General features: G+C 38.5%; 1 protein-coding gene across 1 annotated transcript in view; it reads right to left on the bottom strand.

The window, feature by feature from the left end:
* Positions 1-25,363, bottom strand: part of celsr1b (cadherin EGF LAG seven-pass G-type receptor 1b) — a 79,110-nt gene extending 53,747 nt beyond the window's left edge. The window contains exons 1-3 of the mRNA XM_051689812.1: positions 21,883-25,363; positions 5,308-5,946; positions 401-623 (exon numbers count right to left, since the gene is read on the bottom strand). Coding sequence (XP_051545772.1) covers positions 401-623; positions 5,308-5,946; positions 21,883-25,363 — 4,343 coding nt within the window. The remainder of the gene's footprint in view (positions 1-400; positions 624-5,307; positions 5,947-21,882) is intronic.
* Positions 25,364-25,752: the final 389 nt, after the last annotated feature.

The raw sequence follows: 25,752 nt of genomic DNA, 5'->3' as shown, positions 1-25,752 counted from the left end.
TGTATGTGATCAATTCAAATTCCAGCATTAATGGGCATCTCCACCATTTGTTTTTATACCCACTAATCAAACTTTTGGGGTATTTGATTTGATCTGTTTTGTCTCTCAAATTATTTTAAATTTACCAAAAAAGGTATTACAGTTTCATTGTAGTAACAATGGTATTTTGACAGAAACTAAGGTTGCCATTGTAATTTTTGTAAGGTTAAAAAACTGTAACAAAACTGTTACCTACAGTGCATAATTTGTAACTAAAATTAACAAAACCCATCTGGATCAGTACTTGTGGATTTCTTGTCTATTCTCTCAAAATTAGACTCATTGTAACAAGAGAAGGGAAATGGATGGATGGATGGATGGATGGATGGATGCATGGAGTATTTCTAGAGGTTTTACTGACATGAAGGAGAGGGTGAAGTGGAATCTCTGCCTCAGGCCTCTGAAGGTGATGAAGGACTGGCCAGGAAAGCTGCGTGTGGTCATGTCACAGTAAGGCTTCTCGTACTCTCCATCAGGACACTGGCACAGGAAACCTCCCACCAGCAGATCCAAACACCTACCTCCATTCTTACATACACCGGGAACACAGCGGCCTGAGCGCGAGTTCACCTCACAGCGCTCACCTAAAAAAAGAATAAGCCATAGAATTAAAAAACAAATGAGAGAAATAGTATACTAAAAATCCCATACTAAAATATGCAAAGTATTTTTGGGACAAGTAGCAATTAAATGATTAAATAAAATGTCATTTTTTGAAGAGCTTATTGCCATTTATGAGGATAGAAAGGTGCTACACTGAAAACATTTTAACCTAAAAATGTGCTTCATGTGGTAACATTTAAATTAACAGTTTTCATTCAAGTCAAAAATATTATTTAACGTCACTGAATCAACCTGAATACTTTTGGTTACTAATTTTAAAGGTTAGATCAAGTAGAAATATTTATTTTAGGTTACAACTGCAGGATACCACTTTTGTACAATGAAAGAAACTGAATACAAAAGCTTGTGGATGTCTTGGAGGTTCTTAAAAATAACCAAAACTTGAAGTTGAACAATTATGACAAATTTCGCATCTTGGTTTGCTTGTTATTCATTTCTAACACTACTGTTCTAAAAATATATATATATATATATATATATATATATATATATATATATATATATATATGAAACGAATAGTACTGATTGGTTGATATAGCATTACAGCTGTGCTAAAATATGAATGTATTCACTTAACTATTGTGTATATCACTCTGCAGCATTCAATAAATAACATTCTATTAGTGTTTACATGTCAGAGAACATATTTTCTAGTACAAGGATGCTGCCTAATGAATTTGCTTGATAAACTCATGTTTTAATGAACATATGTCCTTAAAATGTTTTAACGTAATAACCAGTTTTAAAGCTAATAAAGCCCTAAAGGTTTCAGAACTATTTTGTAAGTATAATTGTGGCTGAAAGGGTTTAAGGAACTCTGTACATTGCATTCACAAAATAGAATTGCCTCAAGTACTTTAAAGGTAGAATAGGGAGGCAACAGACTAGTTTAAGAAGCTTTGCATTGACACACCAGATATTTCAGACATTAACTGAAATGTTTTTTCCCAACCCCAGCTTTCTAACTCAGCATTTCTTAAACACTAGGTTGAAACTCAAATTGAGACGCATAGCCATAAATGTTGGGTCGTGGCATATTTTAATAAATGTGCAGTTATTTCTCTAGTAAAAGTAACTGAAATGTCTTAGAACGAATGCACTCTTTTCAGTCCACTCTTCCATGCTGTTGCGCTGGCCAGGACTCCGCCATATCATTTGACAGGCATGCTCTTTCTTCACGATTTCAAACAGCAAACCTTTGGCAACAATGGAAAATTTGCCGCAAAGCTCATTTGCATGTGAAAATAATCAGTGGCAAATTTGCCATGAACTCTCAATTTTTGTAAGGGTTTTATTTAGAGTCTGTCTTTGTATGTGTGTGTGTGTTTCTGTATAAATCATTGGATATAGTGACAGCATATTGCACAGTTTTATTAGTATGGGTCCCAGGTAAACACAAAATGTCATATTTGGGTCCTGGGCCGAGAAAGTTTAAGAACCCTTGTTCTAACCCAATCAGTTAAGCAAGCTTAGTTTTAGTTCTTACAAAACAATAGCCCACAGTTGTGTCTAAATACGAAAGACTTAAGAGAGAGCATTGAGCACCATGTTCTCTTTCTAGTTTGTTCAGGAGGGCCGCTGTGCTCACTGACCCAGACTAACATTTGTTCATAATCTAAAGCAACAGGACCACAGCTAAGCAACCGAAGAACAATGAAGGAGCCCTGGTGGTCTGTAAGACACCTGTTATGCTTCACTAGCCTTGTAGCAGGACATGAGATCTGTGGTGAACTGATGACAGCTCATTATTGGAAGATGCTGTTAGTAAAAGTGACATCATTCACATTGTTACATGTAGATGTTTGGCAGAGGGCTCCTTTGATTTAAGTCATATTCACACTAAAACAACCTAAGATTGTGTTTGAGTATCTGATTAAAGATAAATATACTACATATATATATATATATATATATATATATATATATATATATATATATATATATATATATATATATACTGTATATATATTGTTAATATTGTCAACATATCCAACTTTTAATGTTAATAATGTATTAATATATGTAGAAATTAACATTAACCATCTTAATAAAAGCTGTAAAAATATTATTTATTGTTATTTATACTATTGCGTTTACTTTGTTAACATATGCAACCTAATTGTAAAGTCTTCATATTATTGCTTACCAGCCATGAAACTGTACTGTATCTTGCATTATTTTTATTTAAAATTAAAGATTTTTGTCCTGATGAAAATAAAATTATTTATCTGTTTTATCCAGACCTATTTGTGGCAAACAGCTCAAGTCATTGCTTTTCTCATCATCATATGTGAGATAAGTCAGTTACCGTCTCGATTAAACTGCACAAGTCCTAAAACATTCAGAAACATTGTAATTTTGTTCCCCATATTTCCGTTTTGGTGGCTTAAAGTGAGCAGTATTCGACCAATGTGTCGCCACACAGAGTTCTGGAGAACTCTTTAGGCATCCTAGATAAACGTAGAATTAATTCTACTGGCGAGTAATTTACCCGCTAAAGCCAATTTTTACTCACATTTGGTACTTGGTGTGTGTTATTTTTATACCCTCTGTGTGTAAATACAGTAGCTGAGTGTGTGGTTTGCTTTCACCTCAGATGGACAAATTAAAGGAAACCCACACAGTACATAAAAAGAGAAAAGTGAAAAGAAAAGAAACAGCACGATAATGATCTTCCCAAAAATCTATCACCAAGCTGACAAATGCAGTAGCCCCGGAACAAACATCTGAAGTTTGCTTGGAGGACTTTTCCTTGTTGCGCTTGTAATCCTGTATCTCTGATTTGGGGCCAGCTCATTGTGTACCTGCCATTACCTTGACAAGATCTGGGCCCAGAGGAACTATGTCTGCTGGGACACACAAAAGAGGTTCCAAAGAGGTAATGATCCAAATGTCGGTCAGATAATCCCTCATTTCTGAGGAATTACAAGGATACATTACTCTGTAATGAGAGAAACCCATGAGAGGAACTACAGAGGCCACTGTCAACACCTCTAGTTATGACCACATACTACCTTGAGGGCTTGAGAGGGCAGAGGTTCACTTTTCTTTACTGTAGTTTAGAAACCTGAGCTGACACAGAGACAGAATCTGTCGAAGTGAGTGATCCAGAGCGGGAACTGCAAACCTCAGGATTCCTGTTGTCAAACAAGATCATTCCTTGCTAAAAGAGCAGATCTCCATTCATGTTATGACAGAAGCCAAACTAATGAGACTCAAGAGAAGGTGACAATTTGCAACCAATCTGGAATCAACTATCCAAACAAAACATAGATAATTGTTATAAGTGGTGCTTGGTAAGGCAAGTATCACTATTACAATTGCTAAGATCAGGGTAAGGGATTTGAAAAATGTAGTGTAAATCTTAAATCTTAAACTATGTGTAACTCGTCTGGCTTTATTTGTGCGACAAACATGAATGATGCTGCAAATCATGTGTCTTGTTGAGGAGAGGTTTGATATAACTTTAAGTGATCAGATTTCTGGTTTGAAGACGAAAGGATAGTTGAAAAACCCATAGACTTACACTGAAAGAGGGGCCCCAAGCTATATCTAGCGACTATGTAAACCTGATTTGGGCTTGAAGAAATATTACCTAAAAACCACTCAGAAGACCCTAGCAATCTCTTAGCAACTATCCAGAAGACCCTAGCTACCACACAGTAATGCGCTAATTCACTCAGTTCACCTTATGCCCATACACCCAGTAAGCAAATGCCAAACAACCACCCATAACACCCAAGCAACCTCACAGAAACCACCAAGAACATGCTAGCAACCTTCTAGCAATATGCTAGAAGGTTGCTAGCATAGAAAAATACCCAGATCACCTTATTTCCATACACCTACAGTCATAAGCAACCACCTATAACACCCTAGCAGCCTACTTAAACCACCCAAAAGACCCAAGCAACCACATAGCAATTGCTACACTATAAAAAATGTCTGTAATTTTAATGGTAAAAGACTGTAAAAATGCTACAGAATTTTACAGGTGTTACCCTGATGGTGTTTAGTGTTTGTGTGAGTGCAACTGAGCACCATCTCTACATATTTATTGGTCAGTGCTCCTCAAAGAGCCCCTATTGGTGAACTTCATGTCATCATGTGCTCTTCTGTAATTTTTACGGTGATTAACAATACCTTATAAAGTAAAAAACAGATTTTTACAGTTTCAGAAGGTTAATATCAAGTTTATGATGTTTTTTTACTGTAAATTTAACAGTGCCAGCGTGGTCATGTAAATTACAACAGATTAAAACTGCAAAATGTACAGGTTGTTCTGTAAAGTTGTTTAAAATTATACTGTATTTTTTTACATAATTATTCTGGCACCCACAGCTGCCAGGTTATTTTTATTTTTATGTAAAAACAACAGGCATTTTTTACAGTGTACAAACACTCAGATCACCTTTAGCCCAAACAACCACCCACAACACTCTAGGATAATGGCGGCGAGTTCTACTCAGACTAGGATCACTCACTCATTTTCTTCAGAAAATGTACAAATCTAGTTTGAAGCTATGATTTAAAAATAAATTTTTGAATACTGGAATATAGAATCCCATAAATACTCTGGATTAGTGTGGACATGTCCTAAGAGTACAAATAAAAATATGCCGAAAAAGCCAAACAGATACTGACCTGTAAAATCCTGTGGGCACTCGCAGGTGTATCCCCCCTCTCGGCTGCGACACTTCCCGTTGTTCTGACAAGGCCCTGAGTAACAGAGGTCCACCTCCGTCTCACAGTAGTCACCCGTAAAACCATCAGGACATCTACACCGTAACCCATTTACGGGATGTATGGGCCTAAAAAGTACCGTGTTGGATGCCACGAAGGGTGCCGTACTGTCAAACTTTAGAACAGCTACACACTTCATATAGTTTTCACAGGGCTCGCGCAGACAGATGTTATCATCAAACGGCAGGACACGCTGAGTTGAGATTAACTTTAACAAAGTGCGATTCAGGTACAGTTGTTCTTGTAGCTCCTCTGATGGGAAATACCGTCCTGGAGTTCCACCTGGAAGCAGGGCAGAGAAAGTGACGTTGAGAATGCTACCAGTAACGTCCGTGTCATTTTGGACGTTGAAGACGAATACACCATCAGGGCTGGTGGAGAGGACAGCGGCTACGCCTTCGGTAAAGACCGAGAGCAGAGGAGAGAGGAAACGCTCCTGAGACATGTTCTCCAGACGTACGGTGATGCTGTTTGTTAGCATGTCGTCCGTGATGATGGTCACACGGAGGGTACAGAGGGCTGAGACCTGGTGGAGACCATCTGAGAAAACACAAAGTGACAATGAGGGATTCATTGGTTCTTGTTTATACAGAAATGAATGCAATATAGGGGGCTGGTAGTGGTAAGTTTACATTCTTGTGAGTGAAATGAACATTAAAGGGATAGTTAACCTAATAATTCTATCATTATATTTTCACTGTCATCTCATTCCAAACCCGTATGACTTTCTTTGTTCTGTATAACATAAAAGGGGTTTTTAGGACTTTTCACGTTGTTCTGTTTCATACAATAAAAGTGATTGGGGACCAGGGTCTGTCAAGCTCTAAAAAGGACAAAAAGGACCATAAATGCTTCAGAAAAGTAGTTCAGAAGACTCATGCCCTATATTTCAAGTTTTCTAAAGCCATATGAAAGTTAAGTCATTATTTACTGAATATTAGCTCTAGCAATGCCAAGGTCATGGGTTTAATTCCCAGTGAACACACATACTCATAAAATGTATATCTTGAATGCACTGTAAACTGCTTTGGATAAATTTTTCTGCCAAATAAAGAGATATTACGTATATTTTTAGAACCCTTAAAAACAAGAATTTAAGTGGTCCTAATGTACATCAGTGATGATGAAAGATGGTCATGCAATGGTACTATTATATGTACCATTGTACTGAATAATTACCATATTTATGTACCATGGTATTTATATGGTATCCCAAGGTACTTCAAAGAATATTATAGTATTACCATTGTACCTGCCCAAAAATATGGTATTACCATGGTGTAATGGTACTTTTTGTAAATGAAGATATGTCCATGTATGTATTTAATGTCAATGCATGCACAAGCAATAAAATATAGATTAAAATTTGATGGCTGTAAGTACATTATTCTCACTGTTTGGACAGCAATCCAGAGAGCTTCCTGTGAAGCATCGCACTGTATCAGCAGTGACCTCAAAAAGAATACTTTGCTCAAAATTGTGTTTTGAGAGTGGGGGTGGATGTCAAGGTACAGAGTCTCAGGACAAAATCCCTGGAACTACAGTGCATCCGGAAAGTATTCACAGCGCTTCACTTTTTCCACATTTTGTTATTTTACAGCCTTATTCCAAAATGGATTAAATTCATTATTTTCCTCAAAATTCTACAAACAATACCCATTAATGACAACATGAAAGAAGTTTGTTTGAAATCTTTGCAAATTTATTAACAATAAAAAACGAAAAAAATCACATGTACATAAGTATTCACAGCCTTTGCCATGACACTCAAAATTGAGCTCAGGTGCATCCTGTTTCCACTGATCATCCTTGAGATGTTTCTACAACTTGATTGGAGTCCACCTGTGGTAAATTCAGTTGATTGGACATGATTTGGAAAGGCACACACCTGTCTATGTAAGGTCCCACAGTCAACAGTGCATATCAGAGCACAAGCCAAGCCATGAAGTCCAAGGAACTGTCTGTAGACCTCCGAGACAGGATTGTATCGAGACTCAGATCTAGGGTACAGAAAAATTTCTGCAGCATTGAAGGTCCCAATGAGCACAGTGGCCTCCATCATCCGTAAATGGAAGAAGTTTGGAAACACCAGGACTCTTCCTAGAGCTGGCCGCCCGGCCAAACTGAGCGATCGGGGGAGAAGGGCCTTAGTCAGGGAGGTGACCAAGAACCCGATGGTCACTCTGACAGAGCTCCAGCGTTTCTCTGTTGAGCAAGGAGAACCTTCCAGAAGAACAACCATCTCTGCAGCACTCCACCAATCAGGCCTGTATGGTAGAGTGGCCAGACGGAAGCCACTCCTCAGTAAAAGGCACATAACAGCCCGCCTGGAGTTTGCCAAAAGGCACCTGAAGGACTCTCAGACTATGAGAAACAAAGATTGAACTCTTTTGTCTGAATGGCAAGCGTCATGTCTGGAGGAAACCAGGCACTGCTCATCACCTGGCCAATACCATCCCTACAGTGAAGCATGGTGGTGGCAGCATCATGCTGTGGGGATGTTTTTCAGTGGCAGGAACTGGGAGACTAGTCAGGATCGAGGGAAAGATGAATGCAGCAATGTACAGAGACATCCTTGATGAAAACCTGCTCCAGAGTGCTCTGGACCTCAGACTGGGGCAAAGGTTCATCTTCCAACAGGACAACGACCCTAAGCACACAGCCAAGATAACAAAGGAGTGGCTCCGGAACAACTCTATGAATGTCCTTGAGTGGCCCAGCCAGAGCCCAGACTTAAACCCGATTGAACATCTCTGGAGAGATCTGAAAATGGCCGTGCACCGACGCTCCCCATCCAACCTGATGGAGCTTGAGAGGTCCTGCAAAGAAGAATGGGAGAAACTGCCCAAAAATAGGTGTGCCAAGCTTGTAGCATCATACTCAAAAAGACTTGAGGCTGTAATTGGTGCCAAAGGTGCTTCAACAAAGTATTGAGCAAAGGCTGTGAATACTTATATACTTGTTTGTTATTTTTAATAAATTTGCAAAGATTTCAAACAAACTTCTTTCACGTTGTCATTATGGGGTATTGTTTGTAGAATTTTGAAGAAAATAATGAATTTAATCCATTTTGGAATAAGGCTGTAACATAACAAAATGTGGACAAAGTGAAGCGCTGTGAATACTTTCCGGATGCACTGTATATGGCTGAATGTCATGAAATGCTAAAATAAAATAAAAAGAAATTAAATATTTATTGCTTCAAGAAAATGAAGCCTATTATTATGACTATAAAGATTATTTGCACTGTAAAAAAAATGTCATTGCAATTAAGCTGACTTGGAAACATTTTCATCAGATTCACCCATATATTTTTATACAGAGTAAATAGAGACACACACAGACACTAAAATACCTTTCTTTAGTCTTTCAGCACTACTTGTTAGGAGGTTCAGGTTCCTGGGCTCTACCATCTCACAGGACCTGAAGTGGGAGACCCACATTGACTCCATTGTGAAAAAGGCCCAGCAGAGGTTGTACTTCCATCGCCAGTTGAGAAAGTTCAACCTGCCACAGGTGCTGCTGACACAGTTCTACTCAGTGGTCATTGAGTCTGTACTCTGCTCTTCAATAACTATCTGGTTTGGTTCAGCTCCGAATTCGGACATCAGAAGACTACAAAGGACAGTTCGGACTGCTGAGTGGATTATTGGTTGCCACCTTACCCTCCCTTCAAGAACTGTACACTTCCAGAGTGAGGAAAAGGGCTGGAAAAATCACTCTGGACCCCACTCACCCAGCCCACTACCTTTTTGAACTGTTGCCTTCTGGCCGGCGCTACAGAGCTCTGAGCACCAGAACCATCAGTCACAAGAACAGTTTTTCCCTCATGCTATCCATTTTTTTTATTTTTTATTTTTTGTCTTTTTTTAATTTTATTTCTGTATATACTTATATTTTCTATTTGTTTTTTATTTTTATTCTATTTTTATTATCTCTGTCTTGTTGTATTGTTTGTGCACTGGAAGCTTCTGTCACCAAGACAAATTCCTTGTATGTGTAAACATACTTGGCAATAAAGCTCATTCTGATTCTGAGAAAAAGCGTCTAAGAGCTGTTCTCTACATCTGGCCACTGTGTTACGGTTGCTCTTTCCTATTGTCTGCAGGCATTGTTCAGGCCCCTGTGTATTCTCTGCCACCAACTGCTTGCTCTGATTGTAATGGGCCCCTCTATCATATGAACGGAGAGAGCTATAATTGCAGGACAATGAGGACAAGTTTCCACTCTGTTACACACAGTCTTTTCACATACAGTCAGTTAAAGCTAGACAAGGAGTTGCAGACACAACAAGGAGTTCCTCGCTCTACACGCATTTGCACATGCACAGACATACCCGTTTACTGACATGAAAAAATACACATAAATGCATTAATTGCATAATAATTCATACTTCACACACACACAAATACAACATTTTCTCAAGTCTCAGTTATTGCAAACAAAGTTTACCACTACTCTGATGTGCCGTTTAACCTTCTGAGACCCATGCGTGACTGCAGTGTGCATTTTCCATTTCCCTTTTTGATTTGTAACTAGTAGCATCTAATAAACATGCAAAAAAAACATTCTAGGGCAAATAGTTTTCCAAAAAATGTATGGCAACATATGTGGACAGTGGGACTACGTAAGTTGTGAAATTGTAAATAATACCAAACTATAGAAAGTAAGATTTTATTTTTCAAATTGTTTATTATATTTACAGGAGTGTTGGTTATTCATGTTTTGAGATGTTACAGACATTACATCAGAAATAAGCATAATTCATTCTGATTCAAAGTAAGGGCCAGCATCATCCAATCACAACCAACCATGTTAAAATAAAATTATACATTATAAAATCTGAATCTACAGTATGTACTGTTACCATTGTCCCATGTCTGCCAAACATGTTGAGTGGTCCAAACATCATCTGCAGCCTGAAACTGAACTTCTGATAGGAAGTTTGGATTGAATGCTCTTAGCTGCATAGAGAGCCCTTGCTCCCTTTTTAGGGAATGACTTAACCTCCAGTGTGCTGTCTGTCTGCATTGGTCTCAAAACAGTTCGAAATGCACCTTATTTTTATCCTAACTCCATATGGAGCCTCTGAAAGGAAACAGTTTTAGCTTTTGGATGAACCCATTGATTCTCAATTTGATAATACACAGTAAATATAGGATTAGTGTACATTGTGTTTAGCAGCATGGCTTTTCACAATAAAACATTCACATTTTAAAAACAGCAAATCAGATGATACTAGAGATTCTAATCTGTTGACTCAAACAGGTTTCAATGTAAAAACTTGATTAGGTTTCTTGCCAGATTCTCCCAAAGGAAAACTCTGCTGTGGTCAGTGCCATGTCCTTTGGTCACATGACTCAGTACGTCGAAAATTTAACCCTTTACTAACAGCACAGTGTGTCCTGAACTGAGATCAGTCAGTTTAAATTCATTTAAATTATGCGCTACATATAGCGAAGCCAAAATACAATGTCCATGCGGGGTCACACAAGGTTAAACAGCAAGGTTTGACAGATTTCATCTTTCTCACTCACATTATATAATATTTGATGTGATGAACCTGTACAACCAGTATAGATTTTAATAAAGTATATCTTTTATTTTACATAATATCAGCAATCTTATGTTACTTAACGGCAATTAACATCATCAGCCAAAGTTTCTACATTGCACCCCAAAAAATAAAGCTAATATTTTGGCAAATCCCTGTGGCATACATCTGGCGAACATTGCAATCACAAATTTGCCACATATTAACTGCATGTTTGGCACAAATAAACAGTTTCCAAAAGGGAAACAGCCTAATAATGGGAAATTTCTTCCAAATTTTGTTAATAAACTTTGCTAAATCCTAACAGAAATCTGTTCTCAGCTATATTCAGATTTGGGCAGTAATGTACTGTATGTGCTGCTTCCTGTTGTCTCGTTTATTGAGGTGTGCAATAAAACATTATACTGTATATCAGGCCACTCTGAAATGCATTAAGTCTCTCTCTCTCACTGCTTTTCTGTTTATTCTCTTATCAATAATTGCAATTAAAGCATAACAAACACTGTCAAAAATAATATTAGATAATATTACAGACACTTCACAATAAATCAAAGTATTAATGAAAACTGATCCAGGCACTTTAAATGTTTTTTAAACTAAATTTGCTTTACCCTGACACTAAATTTTAAGGTGGAAGATCATAGAAAGGGTGATAAACAAATAGAGCATTCTCAAAGTTGTCACACACATAATAAATAGGCCTATAGATATGTTTTTGGAACCCCTCCAGCAAAAAGCTTGTTCTACAGAATGGTAAGACTCCGAAACTGGCTACATTGTCGAATAGGAATCACTGTGTTAATACTAATATTATACACAAGCATGGGTGGTCCTGTGCAGTAACTGTACCAACTAATTCCAGAGTTTTAGAACAAGAAAACCAAGCAAAACAATGTATAATCACATTTTTAAATGAGAAAATCACTCAGATAGCACTGTGCCACAGGAAGTAACAGCTCCTACGAATTCATCAAAACAGTTTGAAGACATTGTTGTATTAGCAAAGTAAACTAAGTAGAATTCTTCACAGTTTCACTTGGCAACACATTCTTTACATGACCACTGAGCTGTGACAGTTTACAGCCTTTGTAGAGAGTGTCATGTTCAGTTTTCTTTTCAAACAATCTGAGAGCTAAGGCAAACTTACGCAGCAGCTTTTCGACACTGTGTAATTCTGAAGGGAAAGGCTAAACTATATGTGTAAAGATGAAACTTTAGTGTACTTTACAACCAGTTTAAGTACACATTCGAAAGACATTCACTCTGCACTCGCAAGAGCTGTTTGCAAACTAACACAGTGGGATGTTTAGAGGTTATCAGCTGTTGTCTCATAATTAATGTCTGCTTCGGTTTCCTGGTTACCAACTAATTTTGAAAGAGGGAAACCATGAATCAGAAACATGAGTTTAGAATTAATCATACCAAGAGTGTAGCTACTATGCGATGTGAATCGCAGATGAAAATTGCCAACAATTTTTCATGCCAATACTATAATTGTTTTGCCATTCCAGGAAAGTGACACTATATACTTAACATTTTAACAATGTACTGTTAGATGGGTTGTATTCTGTTAAACCACATGAATTTGCAAAAACCAATGGTGTTTACCATCACTGATGTCAATGCCGGTGCCACATGTGTTCATATGGCAAATTTCCTGCAAATGCACTGCGAATGCAAATAGGATTTCAGAGCTACAGCAAAGAAAAATATTTTCAGCTAATGATGACTTGATTACCGTCTGATCCTCATGCAAAACTATCCTATGGCCTCAGAAGACTTGGAATATAGCACAAACGTAGTATAGATTACTTAAATGTTAATTTTATGGTGATTTTTTTTATGGAGCTTGACAGCCTGTGGTCGCTGTATGCTGTCACTGTATGGAAAAGAGCAGTGCGAACATGCCGCTAAACTTCTCCTTTTGTGTTACACAGAAGACAGCAAGTCATTATGGGTTTGGAATGACACGAGGGGAGGTAAATGATGACAGATTTTTTTTTTTTCTGAACTAACCCTTAAAATGTGGCATGCCATGGAGTGAGAATACAAAACACATCAGACTTATTTGTCTCTTATCAGTTGTCTGTCCTAAAACACTTCCCCAAAGGCATGTGGGAACTGATTGGCAGTTGGCTGGTGCAACAGTAGCAGAGACTAACTACATCCAAGAGCATCAGTTAGCTAACGCCAAGATACATGTCCTGCCTCACTAGCAGTGGCCAAGGCAACATCACGGCTGATGGCTGGCCTAAATATGTGTGAAGCCGAGCCAACTGATGCCCGTCATACAACAGGCCCAGCTAAGAGAGGGGCTACTGAGTGCACACGGGCAATGAGGGTAGAACTGTGCCCCTCTGATAATTCACCACAACGTGTTTGAGAAGGTTTCACTCCTCATGACAAAAAGGTTTATTTGAGATGAACTGACTCAGCTACCTAATGGGCAAACAATAAATTAAAATTAAAAATCATTAAAATCAAATTAAAATGTCTTTATGGAGCATTAGCTAAGAAATTACTCTTGTTCAGAAACATTGCAACTATCAATTACCAGAGGCTGATATTTACTGAAAATCTTGACCATAGCTCTTAAACTCTTACTCTTTAGCACATTCAAAATTGGTGCATTTCGATTGGTTATGAGACACATGAGAACCAATTTCGTGTGGTGTCATCAAATGTAGTGTGATGCGTCGTAACACTGCAAGTTTGAATATGTGCAAACGCAAATAAGATTTGAGAGCTACAGTGGAAAGAAGATTTTTAGTAAAAGAAAACGTAATTTAAAAGATAAAAACAGTGGGAAAACTCTTAATCTTGTATTTGGTAAAAATGCCTTTGGATTCTCTAAAACCGGGGCATAAAGGAAAAAGTTGTTTGTATTTATGCAATTTCAGGGTGTTGTAGGTGGTTGCTAGGGCGTTGCTATGTGGTGGCTGGGGCATTACTTAATGGTTGCTACATAGTTGTGTTACTGGAACAAGTTAATAGAGACCATTGTCATGTCTCTAAGATATCCTGATCCCTAGATATGAGTGAGGACTTTTTCAGTGGAAGTGTATGGGGTTTTATACAAATTGAAACATTATTTTTGAATACAAACCAAGATTCTGAATTAGTTTCAAACAGATAAAATTTGTAAGTATTCTGTTATCAGCTTTTTTTTCACTTAAAATGAAAAGTTTACTGTATAATCTACTGTAAAAGAATAGTACCACCACTGACATATAGGTGACACTCTTTCCAGATGAAATGCTACTATAAATGCTTGTGTTTAGTGTGAAAAACAAGCCTATGTTAGTGTTCATATTTAGAATCAAAAGGGAGGTGTGCTGTATATACTGTACCTTATGGGGTCTTTATAGACCCGAACAGAAAAGTTGTTAGGAATTTTCTCATTCAAACTAACGTATGACTTCAGTGGACTTGGAATATATATAGCGAACAAGTCATACAAACTATCTTATGGTACTTTTTGGAGCTTGACAGCCCCTGGTTAATATTGCCTCTCGTTGTATGAAAAACATTTTTAGCATTTATCTCATGTTGGGTTTCACAGAGATAATAAATTCATGATAATGTCAACTATTCCTTTAAGTCATGTCACTTCTAATCTGATTAAAATAAAATTCAAACCCAGAAGTCTATTTAGATAACAGTTCTATCTGACAAGGGTCAGAGGTCGCCATTAGTAACACCAGCTCTTAGCTCAAATTGCTTTCATTGCTTGATTGTTTGTTTCTTGGTTTGTTTCTCTCACACACATCTGTCTTCCATTCAAGCACAGCATTCCTGCTTTAGGCCTATTAAATGCTTTTGCCCTGGCATGGCTTCTGTGGAATGTGGTAAGTTGCACTCAAGAGAAGTTAATGAACAAAGCTTCTCTCCACAGAGTGCATGGTCTAAGTGTCTGATAATGGAGACCACACCTTAGTTGTCCGCCTCATGAATCTGTTGTGATTCAAGTTAACATCATCTGTGGCAGGTCTGGTTTGATCCCTCCAAGCAGAGACACAAAACAGAGGGGAGCACTGCAAAATGGATCATCTGCAACTAGAGTGTGGATTTTATGGGTTTCGTTGTTAACATTGCCCCAAGGCCAAGACACATGTAAAGGGGCTTCTGGTTTGGTTATGCCTTAGTATCTTTTAGAGGTTGTTGAGGTTGAACAGTCTGAAGCATTAATGTAAATTATTGATAAAGCATAGACTTAGCCTGAGTATAAAAGCCTTTGTGTGACAGTGCACTTTCAAGTAAAGTTTTTCTATCTACTTGGCAACTGATTCTGTTTTAAATGAACATGAATGCTGAAGCTACCAAATACTGGTTTCAGTCTTCATTACATGGCATTAGGTAAGATTTAGCTGAGCTCTGTCCAGTGCTTCTTACAGAAAAAAAAATTAAAACTTGAAAGTATAGTTCACCCAAACATGAAAGTTCTGTCATAATTTACTCACCCTCATATTGTTCCAACCCTGTATGACATTTTTATTTATGCGGAACACAAAAGGATACATTTTAATGAATATAACACTCCATCTTTTCAATATAATGATAGTGGATGGTGCCTCAAAACGGACCCAAACGTATCACAAAATTAGTCCATGCATAATATTACAAGTCTTCTTAAGACATATGATTGGTTTCGGTAAGAAACAACCCAGAATTTAAGTTATATTTTAGTGAATATCTTGATGTCCTTTGCACGTTCATGTGCGATATGAGAGACACTATGCAAGAACTTGCATTGTTCAGCGCTAAAAACAATGCAGGTTATAGTGTGGACATCAATTTTGTAAAATACTTAAGATGGAATAAAGAATTCCAGTTTCAATGCCCACTTATTGACCTACAATGCATTATTGTTTCATTCTATTTAAGGTCTTACGTTAAGAATTTAGGCTTTAGGCCTACAGAATATAATGCCCAATTGGCCCTTAGTACTCATGCAGTCCAATGAAAAACCTCTATACACCATGACCTGACTCTTTGTTAAATAGCCTTTGGTGTCCAAAGGCAACTGCTTGTGCATGAAAATTAAGAACAGCTCTTCAGTTATCACAGCAGTCATTACCATGCACTGTCTTTTGATGGAAAAAAAATCATGCATGTTTCATGCAAGCAATGTCCAAGAGAATCAGGGATATTGTTGTATTGTCAAATGTGCATCCAGTCCAGTACAAACATTTTGATAGAATGTTGACACTGCTTTTTTTTTTTATATATACAATGAAAGTGAATGGTGACTGAGGCTAACATTCTATGAGTTTGGAACAGCATGAGCATGAGTAAATGATGACAAAGCTTTTATTTTTGGGTAATCTATCACTTTAAATGAGACATACAGTAACTGAGGACTCCATTAGGTCTTCTGTATAATGAAAGAGCAGCCTCTGAGCAATACAAATTTCCTCTGGCAGAATACTTGTACAGACATACTGTGTGCATGAGTGACAAGTTTTGCAGTTGCTGCAAGGATGCAATTCTGATCCATGTCTGATCTCTGATTTTTCACCAGACAGACAACAAGTAAGAATAAAGAAATGTCCCTTCTTTCAGTTGTGTCCTTCCTTGAAGGTCTCAACACACAAACAACTTTGTCTTCAGTGATAGAAATTTGCATGTGGACAATGTGTCCCTCCTCCTCGAATTTAGGAAGCCCCCCACATTTCACCCCCTTCCCTCCTTTATACCCCACTTCACAAAAGGGGCCCATGCTTCAACCCCCTAGCTTGCCACAAAACACTTAAGAGCTTCACAATGCTCCCTGGTTCACCATGGCAACAACAGCGGAGAGCCAGAGCTTTTCAAACTCTTTTTCCTAGACTTCCTTTGGAGGACGTCTATGAGGGAACCCAATGGAATGCTTCAGTTCCATTACCATAGGATTCGGAAGGAGATATGCTTGCTTAACTCAAGCTGTAGTTGTGAACATTACTATCGTTATATATTGTATACATAATCTAGCTTTTGTCATAGTCAAGCTACAGTTTTCATCTGTCTGTCCAAGTATGCATGACAAAATGTGTAATCGAATATTTGAAGTACGTACGTCAGCTGAAGAAGTGATGTAGAGGTTTCCAGTTGACCTTTTGTCATATTAGCGCATAAAACCAAATGAAAGAAGTCAGCTCTTAAGCTTCTCAACAGCAACACTTACACAACCAGCACAACATGGAAAACTTTACAGTCCTGTCCATTAATAACGTTCTTTGCGTTTTAATTTTGGTACAAATAAGATGTACATTTTCTGTTTTGCTTATAATACCTCTACCTTGTTTTTGTTGCGTTCGACTTCTGAGTTATATACGCATCGCATATCCCTCTGTCTATTGAAACATGCACACAATGCCGATGCTAACTGTATACTGATTAATGTGTATGCTGGATGAAGCCGAGCTACAATCACAATATTTAGGTCTGTCTGTCCGACTTGGCAAAAGACGGACTGACACGATATTAGTCGGACTAAAGAATTTACATGAAATTGAAAAAATAACTAATTATTGTTTTACTAAGACTAAAAATGAATTTTTAAATGTATGTAGTAGTTCAGTATATTAGCACTGAAGACCCCATTGAATGGCTTGACGAGCGTAGTTTTCTTTCATGTGTTTATGTATTTCTTATTGAAACAAAAAGTTAGGGTGGGATATATCAAATGTCTAATCCTTTTTTATATAGCCAATGGTCTTTAGGTTACAGCAGAGCTGTAAACTATTGATTTGCAACTTACTATTACTAGTTGGTTGCAGGTGGTATTAATGGAATGAAAACTGTCATTCTAGAGATCATTTGATTGGACAAAAAACTGTATATGCCCCTGAGTGCCAGGGATATTATATATTTGTTATATAGTTTCTATTTCTGTATTAATTTTAATTTGTCATGCAAATGTAGTTTTGTTTTCGTTAGTTTTTACTTCATGACTATTTGCTTTTTCAGTGTTTCAGTTTAGTTTCAAATGTTATAATATAATGGGAATTAAAAACTCAAACTAAAATTAATTCAAGGTCATTTTTATTAATATTTCAGTTAAAACAAAACATTTTCATAGAGTTTTTGTTTTTGAAAATTATAACACTGATGAGTGCAAGATGATGTTTTGTATTCATATGTTTTGTCTTTTTTCAGAGAAGTACTGTCAATTTTAAATGTGTATATCTGCTAAAAGTATATATATATATATATTTTTTTGTTTTGTTTTTGTTTTTTTGTTTTTTTTTTTCAATGTTTAGGAGTACATTACCATGAAGATGACCTTAAAACTATGTGACATAGACTTAAAGCCACAAAAGTTCAGTTTTGATTCCATGGGGTCTTTAAATTGACCTGACCTGCAAATGACTGTGATGGTTTGATCTGCTTCTCTACATAGTTCACAAGCTCCTTGCATGGTTTAGATGCTTAGATACAGTATAAAGGCTGATACAAGATAACGATTCCATACATAAGATGATTTAGAATGTGCAGTGATGAAGGATAAAGAAATATGCACTGCTATTAATGGGAGAAATGTGTGCAGGTCATGCTTTGCATCAGCCGCTGCGTGAGATTTCACTTAGATGAAGAGAGGATGAATAAAATATATCAAAGGTTCAAAAGATAAAGATGAAAAGATCAGAGATTCCCTACCTTTGACATAAAACCATAGATCAAAAGTTCAGCTAAACAGTTAAGCACAGATGGACTTTTCCTGGCAGCTCACTCCCCAGAATTAGGCATCGAATTATCACTCAAAATCCAACAGCACTCCAGATAAGGCTTGTGCAGTTATCTCCATGCACTGTTATGTTTGGTATGCACCCCTGGGATTGAGCTAAGTTTACTGATGGAAAGTAGAATTATGCTAAAGGTAACTAGCACTAGAGAAGTGTGCATAAATCATGGGCAGAAATGAACTAGGGCTCAGGGGGGGAAATGATACATGACAAAACTGTCCCACATATTTAAAATGCAATAGGGTGAAAAAAATCTGTTATCTAACATTTAATATATTTCATAATATTCTATTCCAGGCCTATCCAGTGATGGGTTTAGTGCCTCTGCAGACACTGTTGTATTCAGTGTCTCAGAGTCAAGTTTTGTTTATTGTATTAATATGGAGCTAATTTAAAAACACTGAACTTGAAGACAACCAACAACCAAAAAACTGTTTTAAAAAATCTTAAATTTTTACTCCCCGACAGTAGAGAACTGTAATCTAACATAGGGACTGACAAATAATTATATATATATATTCTAGCAGAGTGTTTACTGTGTTAAATTATCTTGTGATCTTATTTTTTGATTTTGTAGGCAACAGCGTCCATTTCATAAAGTGAATAATTGTAGTTCATAGAAGGCTAGCCTTGCAATACGTTTCAAATAAGCACAATAAATTGTGTGCATACAACATATCAAGTTCTTGTCAGCCATGCTTTTGGCTTTTTTCCCCCCCCATTCAAGCATTAAGATGGCTGACTAGTTTGTAAACTTTCTGGATGCTGAGCGGAAGGAAACTCTAGAGATTAACATGAGAAATTTCTCTGTTTTTTTTTTTTTTTTTTGTGCATTTTATGAAAATGATGCTTTCTCACAAACCAGCCCCAAATTGAGCACTCTTTTTAATGGCCACATTGTAACTGTGGAATGACATTTTTCTTGTCAATTACAACATATCGCTTCATATTCAGGTCTTTTGTTGTTGTTGATGAAAAAAGCATTTATGGATGACATTTTGCAATGACATTCATAAATTTTTAGTGTGGAAAAGGGGCGGTCACACTAGGCTTTGAGAACACAATTGTTTTTGGACAATGCAATGGACCAGGAGATGCCCCACAGGAGGCTAAGTAAATAATTAATCACAAATAACAAATAATATTACATTCTAAATGTTAAAATATATTGTCTACTCAACAATAAAACATGCAGCTTTGAGATATGTATTCTTTGAATTGAGCCACAAAGTACAGTTTTTGTTGTTGTACTGTGGTAGAAAGGACTTTCAAGAAATACAAATGTGGCCCTAGTGCAACTTTGGAAAATTTTATATTTCAAAGTCATTCAGACCTTAAAGGTGCAATATGTTACAATTTTCATGTAATATTCGCCTTCTTTTGCCAATGTGTGAATGGCTTGTAATGCAACTTAAAAAATGAGACCTTCCCGGACTTCCTAGGTTGCCTATTAAAGCCTGTAGACTGATTTTCATGCGAAGGGAGCAGGTCGCTTTTGCCGGGAAAATCCATAGGATGTGACGTTTATGCGCGCTCCCAAGAGCCATGCCTCAGTGCTTCTGCTATTCAACAGCGACAACAAACTGCAACGCTAGGTAACGTTATCTTAGAGATGGAATCCAGCAAACGTCCGGCTCCCAGCACAACACCGACTCCTACACAATCTCAGAGTAAGCCAGACTGAATCCCATCTGGCTAAGCGGGAACGTGATCGTGGTCAAGCGAAAACTAGAGTGAACATCGGCAGGGCATTTGATTCCTGGAGGGACATTCGTTCGGTTTTGGGGATCAAAATTGAATTGGCATTCTTCTTATTGGACAGGTAAGCTTACATAACTGCAAAGATTGTGAAATATAGTGCCATAAGTATTGATCTGTGTAATTTTAGCTAACTTGATCTTGCCTGCTAACGCTGACAAATTGCAAGCTACCTTGCTTCGTAACTTACAAATAATTTCAATGATCTTCTCTTTATACTAAATGTCAGGTATACAGGGTAAATTTAAGCAAATACGCTGGTTTCTTATTCGTAGTACAACATATGACATACAAAACATACAATAGTGCAACATAACTGCAGTGCAACAGTAAACTCTCTGGTATAGTTCGGTAGTATGTAGCTGTACGTGTGTATCAGTATGCTATGTTAGCTGATAAGTAGATTTAGTTTAGTCTCAAAGTTTGTAGTAAAACAATCATAACTGTGTAATTTTAATTATGCTACCTCATCTGTCAGCATGATTGCCTGTGGATCACGTTCAGACTCTTTGTACGTTATGTCATTGTTTTGGTCGATGCTCGCTCATCACGTCGCTATGGAGTTTGTGCACGAGCGCGAGCAACAGGTAGCTGGCTGCAATTCACTAAACGGATACAGGTGTCATTAATAACAAGGGTTTCTGAATCTTACATACTGCACCTTTAAAGGGATAGTTCACCCAAATAGTTCACCCAAAAATTTTAATTCATGTTGTTCAAAACCCACATGACTTTCTTCATACAATGAAAGTGAATGGTGACTGAGGCTGCAGCATGGCAACTAAAAAATTCTATAATCACTGAATAATCTACTACTGACAACAAACTTGCAAATGGATGAGCATCTTAGAATTGCTGCAAATAAATCAGCTTAGGCGTGATAATTGTTGCCATGGTTATGCTCACTTGGGAGTGGTAACAAACATTCTTGTGCAAAAGCAGAGACACAGCAAGGCTATAAACATAATTTTGGGATTGAGAACATGCCAGAAATAGAAGAACAAACCAGACAGCACAGAAGGAAAAAGATTACTATCAAGTGCACCAAAGAAAAGCAATTAACAGTGTCAAAAGAAAAAACCTCACACAAATCCATTTTTAACTAAAGTGAGGCAACCAGCAAAGCAAATTTTGGAAATTACTCAAACCAATGCACATAAACCATGCCAAAATACTGGATTACCTTTAACTTTCATTATTTACTAACCCTCGTGTTGTCTCAAACCTGAATTACTTTCTTTCTTCCGTGGAACACAAAAGGAGACAATATGTTAGTCTAAGTCACTTAGTCTTCACTTTCATTGCATTTTTCTTCCATTCAATGAAAGTGAATGGTGACTGAGACACTTATTCTGTCTAACATCTCATTTTGAGTTACACAGAAGAAAATCATCCACAACTTTATATATTTTGGTATTATATGCATAATGCAGGTCTCACCTGAAACCGTCAACCTCATTGTGGCCTCAAGAGGCCTGTTGTTATCCAGGTCTTTGCTCAGCTTAAGCTCCCCTGTGTCTTGGTTGAGAATGAGTAGACTTAACTCATTTCCCTCAACAAACGTGTAGAGAAGCTTATCGGACACATCTGGATCACGAGCAGGAACCTTCCCAATAACTCCAGTGGGAAAGCTGCTTGACTTATTTGTGATGTAGTTGTTGAAAATGATCACAAAATTTTGCAGAACAGGGTCATTGTCATTAACATCCACTAGGAGGATGTGTACAGTGGCCCGGCTGACAAGTGGGGCGGAAGTGGCCTGGACCACTATTACATACTCCATCTTGGCCTCATAGTCAAGGTCAGTAAGGGCAATCAGATCTCCACTGAAAATGTCAAGTTGGAAGACCTCAGGAATATTGCCCTCAACAATCTGGTAGAGGATCTGGGCATTGGTGCCTTCATCTGGATCTGTGGCACTGACGCGGGCAAGAGTGGATCCCACAGCACTGTTTTCCTCCACGTAGATATACAGTTCGTCCTTCTCAAACACAGGTGCATTGTCATTTACGTCCTGCACTGATACCTGAATGTCCACGGCTGCTTTCAGAGGGGGGACACCTTTGTCCACTGCAAAAGCCTTGAGGGTATAGACTGCAGCATTTTCCCGGTCTAGCTTGCGGGCCGTTCTGATAATCCCAGAATACGGCTCGATAAAAAAGTCACCCTCACCATCATCCCCACCCTGGAAGGTGTAACTCAGTCTACCGTTAGATCCTGAGTCTCTGTCCGAAGCAGATACCTGAAGGACACTGGTGTATACTGGTGCATCTTCAAAAACAGTGCCTTGGTAGATATCCCTAAGGAATTGGGGTGCATTGTCGTTGGCATCAAGAACTATGATCTCCACGTAGGTAGTATCCGATTTCTGGGGAATGCCATTGTCGCGCGCAATGATAGCTAGCGTGTAGGAGGCCAGATCTTCGTAGTCGATTTCAATCTGAGTTGTAATGGCACCAGTGTCAGGATCAATCTTGAACTGTGGCACATTGTCCTCCATTACATATGTGATGCGGGCGTTCTCACCGGTGTCCTCATCGGTGGCACTGATGACCACAACGGTTGAGCCAACAGGCCTGTCCTCGCTCACTAAAACTTGGTAGTTCGCACTTTGAAACACAGGTCGATGGGTGTTGGCATCGGTAACATTAATAAAGACCTGGGCAGTGTCATGCCGCGTACTATCCGAGGCTGTGATGGTTAGGACATACTGGCGCTCTTGCTTGTAGTCTAGAGGGAGTGCTAGAGTAATAAGGCCTCCTCCGCTCTGGCTGGTGATGGCAAACCTGTTCCGTGTGTTTCCACTAGATATCTGGTACGTTACCACGCTGTTTACATCCCTGTCTATGGCCGTGACAGTAAGCACACTGGTGCCCACCACCGCATCCTCATTGACCTTTAGGTTATACAGGTGCTGAGTGAAGGTGGGGACGTTGTCGTTTACATCCAATACTGTAACAGTTACACTAGCTGAGGATGACATCGTAGGAACTCCATGGTCCCTTGCCTCCACACCAAAACTATAAAACGCAGTGGTTTCTCTGTCCAACTCGGCACAAACTGTAATCCATCCAGTGTTGTTATTGATAATGAATGGAAAGCTGGGGGATGTGTCAGTCAGCTTGTATTTCAAATAAGAATTGTCTCCTGAATCTGCATCAATAGCTTGAATGTGTATCACGGAGTAGCCAATGGGAACATTTTCTAACACTGATGCTTGAAAGGGTGTGCTGACAAACATGGGGGCATTATCATTAACATCCATAACTTGGATAACAACCATACCTGTACCGTTGATAAGAGGCGGCCGCCCCCCATCTTGTGCCTTCACTCGTAGTGTGTACTCCCTTATCATCTCATAATCGAGAGGGCCAGTAACATCAATGATTCCAGTAGGGGAGTGTATGTAAAACTGGCCCTTTACATTCCCACTAATGATGCTGTAATGCACTTTAGCATTGTTTCCAGCATCTTTGTCAGTGGCCTTCACCAGGGCTACTTGTGAGTTTACGGCTATGTTCTCAGGGACCTGAACTACATATCTCTTCTCACTAAACTGCGGGTAGTTATCATTCTCATCCTCTACAAATATGTGCACAGTGGCAGTGGCAGTGCGAGGACCAGGCTCCTTGCCCTGGTCATTGGCTTCAACTATAAGCTTGTACTGGGATTTGAGCTCTCTGTCAGGTCTGACTCTGGTTTTCACCAAGCCATTCCTTGGATCAATTTCAAAACAAGTATTCACCTCATTATCGTTCACAATTTTATAAATCATATTGGCATTGGAGGGCGCGTCTCCATCTGTAGCCCTAATAGTCATCACTTCGAAGCCTACTTCAACATTTTCCCGAATACTAACCCTGTACTCGGTTTGTTCAAAAACTGGCGCGTGGTCATTCGTATCGCTAACAGTTATTGTGAGATACGCAACCGCCGATCTCCTCGGAGTTCCCCGATCAGTGGCGGTTACTTTAAACACGTGAGTGTCTTTAAGTTCCCTGTCTAACGGCTGCAGGGTGGTTATACCGCCCGTCTCGGGGTTGATTTGAAATAAATGGTTAGATCTGCTGTCAAAAAGAGCTTCCATGTCGTATTCGATGACACCAGCATCTCCATCGTCGGCGTCAAAGGCTTTGAGCGTTATCACGCGCGTCCCCGAGGGCTCGTTCTCGGGCACTGACACCTGGTAGTTTGGCAGCTGAAACTGAGGAGCGGAGTTCACGTTTCTTTTTTGACGTTTAGCCCACGGGTCTGAAGACCACTGTTTACTATGACTGTGTTTTTTGCTTAAATGTACTTTTATATCCACAAATAACGAACTATTATGTGAGTTAGGCATTAAACAAAGCAAATTCGCATTATTCTGCTCTTTATGAGGCAGACAGACGTGTGAATCCCCTTGGTGCTTGTATTTCTCCACACACCTACCACGAAATATTTGGGAATTCCGCATAAACATGGGTAAATGCTCGTAAATGTTTATAGGTAAGGTGTCCAAAGAAAAGCATGTCTCGTATCCTGAAAGAAGATGCATGTAAACATCTGGATTTAGATGTTTTCTCTTGTATTTGATTAAGCAGTTCTGGCCATGCATGAATGCATTGAAATGAAGCAGTATGAACTTTTCCGAAAGCAGTGATTTAATCCGCAAATACAGTGGCACGGGATTTCTCGGTAAACGCGTGCAGTCCACTTTGCGCGCGAGTGAGAGCAGCCCATCACTTTTCTCGATCTTCAGAAAGTGTCGAAAAAACTTCGGCGTGAGATTTCTGTCGATTCTGTACATCCATTCTGGTCCGATGGATACATTTGCTAGAGTTGCACCAGGTTGTTGGGTTTCCGATAGGTGTAAATCTAAGCACCCAGACGGTGGGACATGAATAAGTAATCCAAACCATACCCATATCATTGGTAATTCCATGGCTCACCGCGCATCTCATTGGGAAAATTTAGTCCAAATAATCCAGAAAGTATGCAGTCTGTAAAATTCCAACCATTCCTGTAATGTGAACGTGCACATTGGGTCAAAGCATGTTTCTGTGTGTGAAGAGCAGCAGAGACCACAGAGAACTGCTGCACTGTTAAGTTTTAATGAGGATGTCTCCACTCCCTCCCCTCCCACAACAACCTGCTAGGACCCACTCTGGCATTGTGATTTGAAATATCCAATGAGCTCAACCGAATAGCTTGTAAAGTTTTAAAATTCCATTAAATCCTATAAATAAATTCACTTTAAGTAACCACCTTATTTGTAAAATATTGAAATATTTTGTAGTACTTTTTTATTTTCTGAATGTTTTAAAATTCCAT

Source organism: Myxocyprinus asiaticus, chromosome 46, assembly GCF_019703515.2.
Source record: "Myxocyprinus asiaticus isolate MX2 ecotype Aquarium Trade chromosome 46, UBuf_Myxa_2, whole genome shotgun sequence".
Lineage (NCBI taxonomy): Eukaryota > Metazoa > Chordata > Actinopteri > Cypriniformes > Catostomidae > Myxocyprinus > Myxocyprinus asiaticus.
Note: the sequence above shows the minus strand (reverse complement) of the source record. Positions and strands in the feature narration are given on the sequence as shown.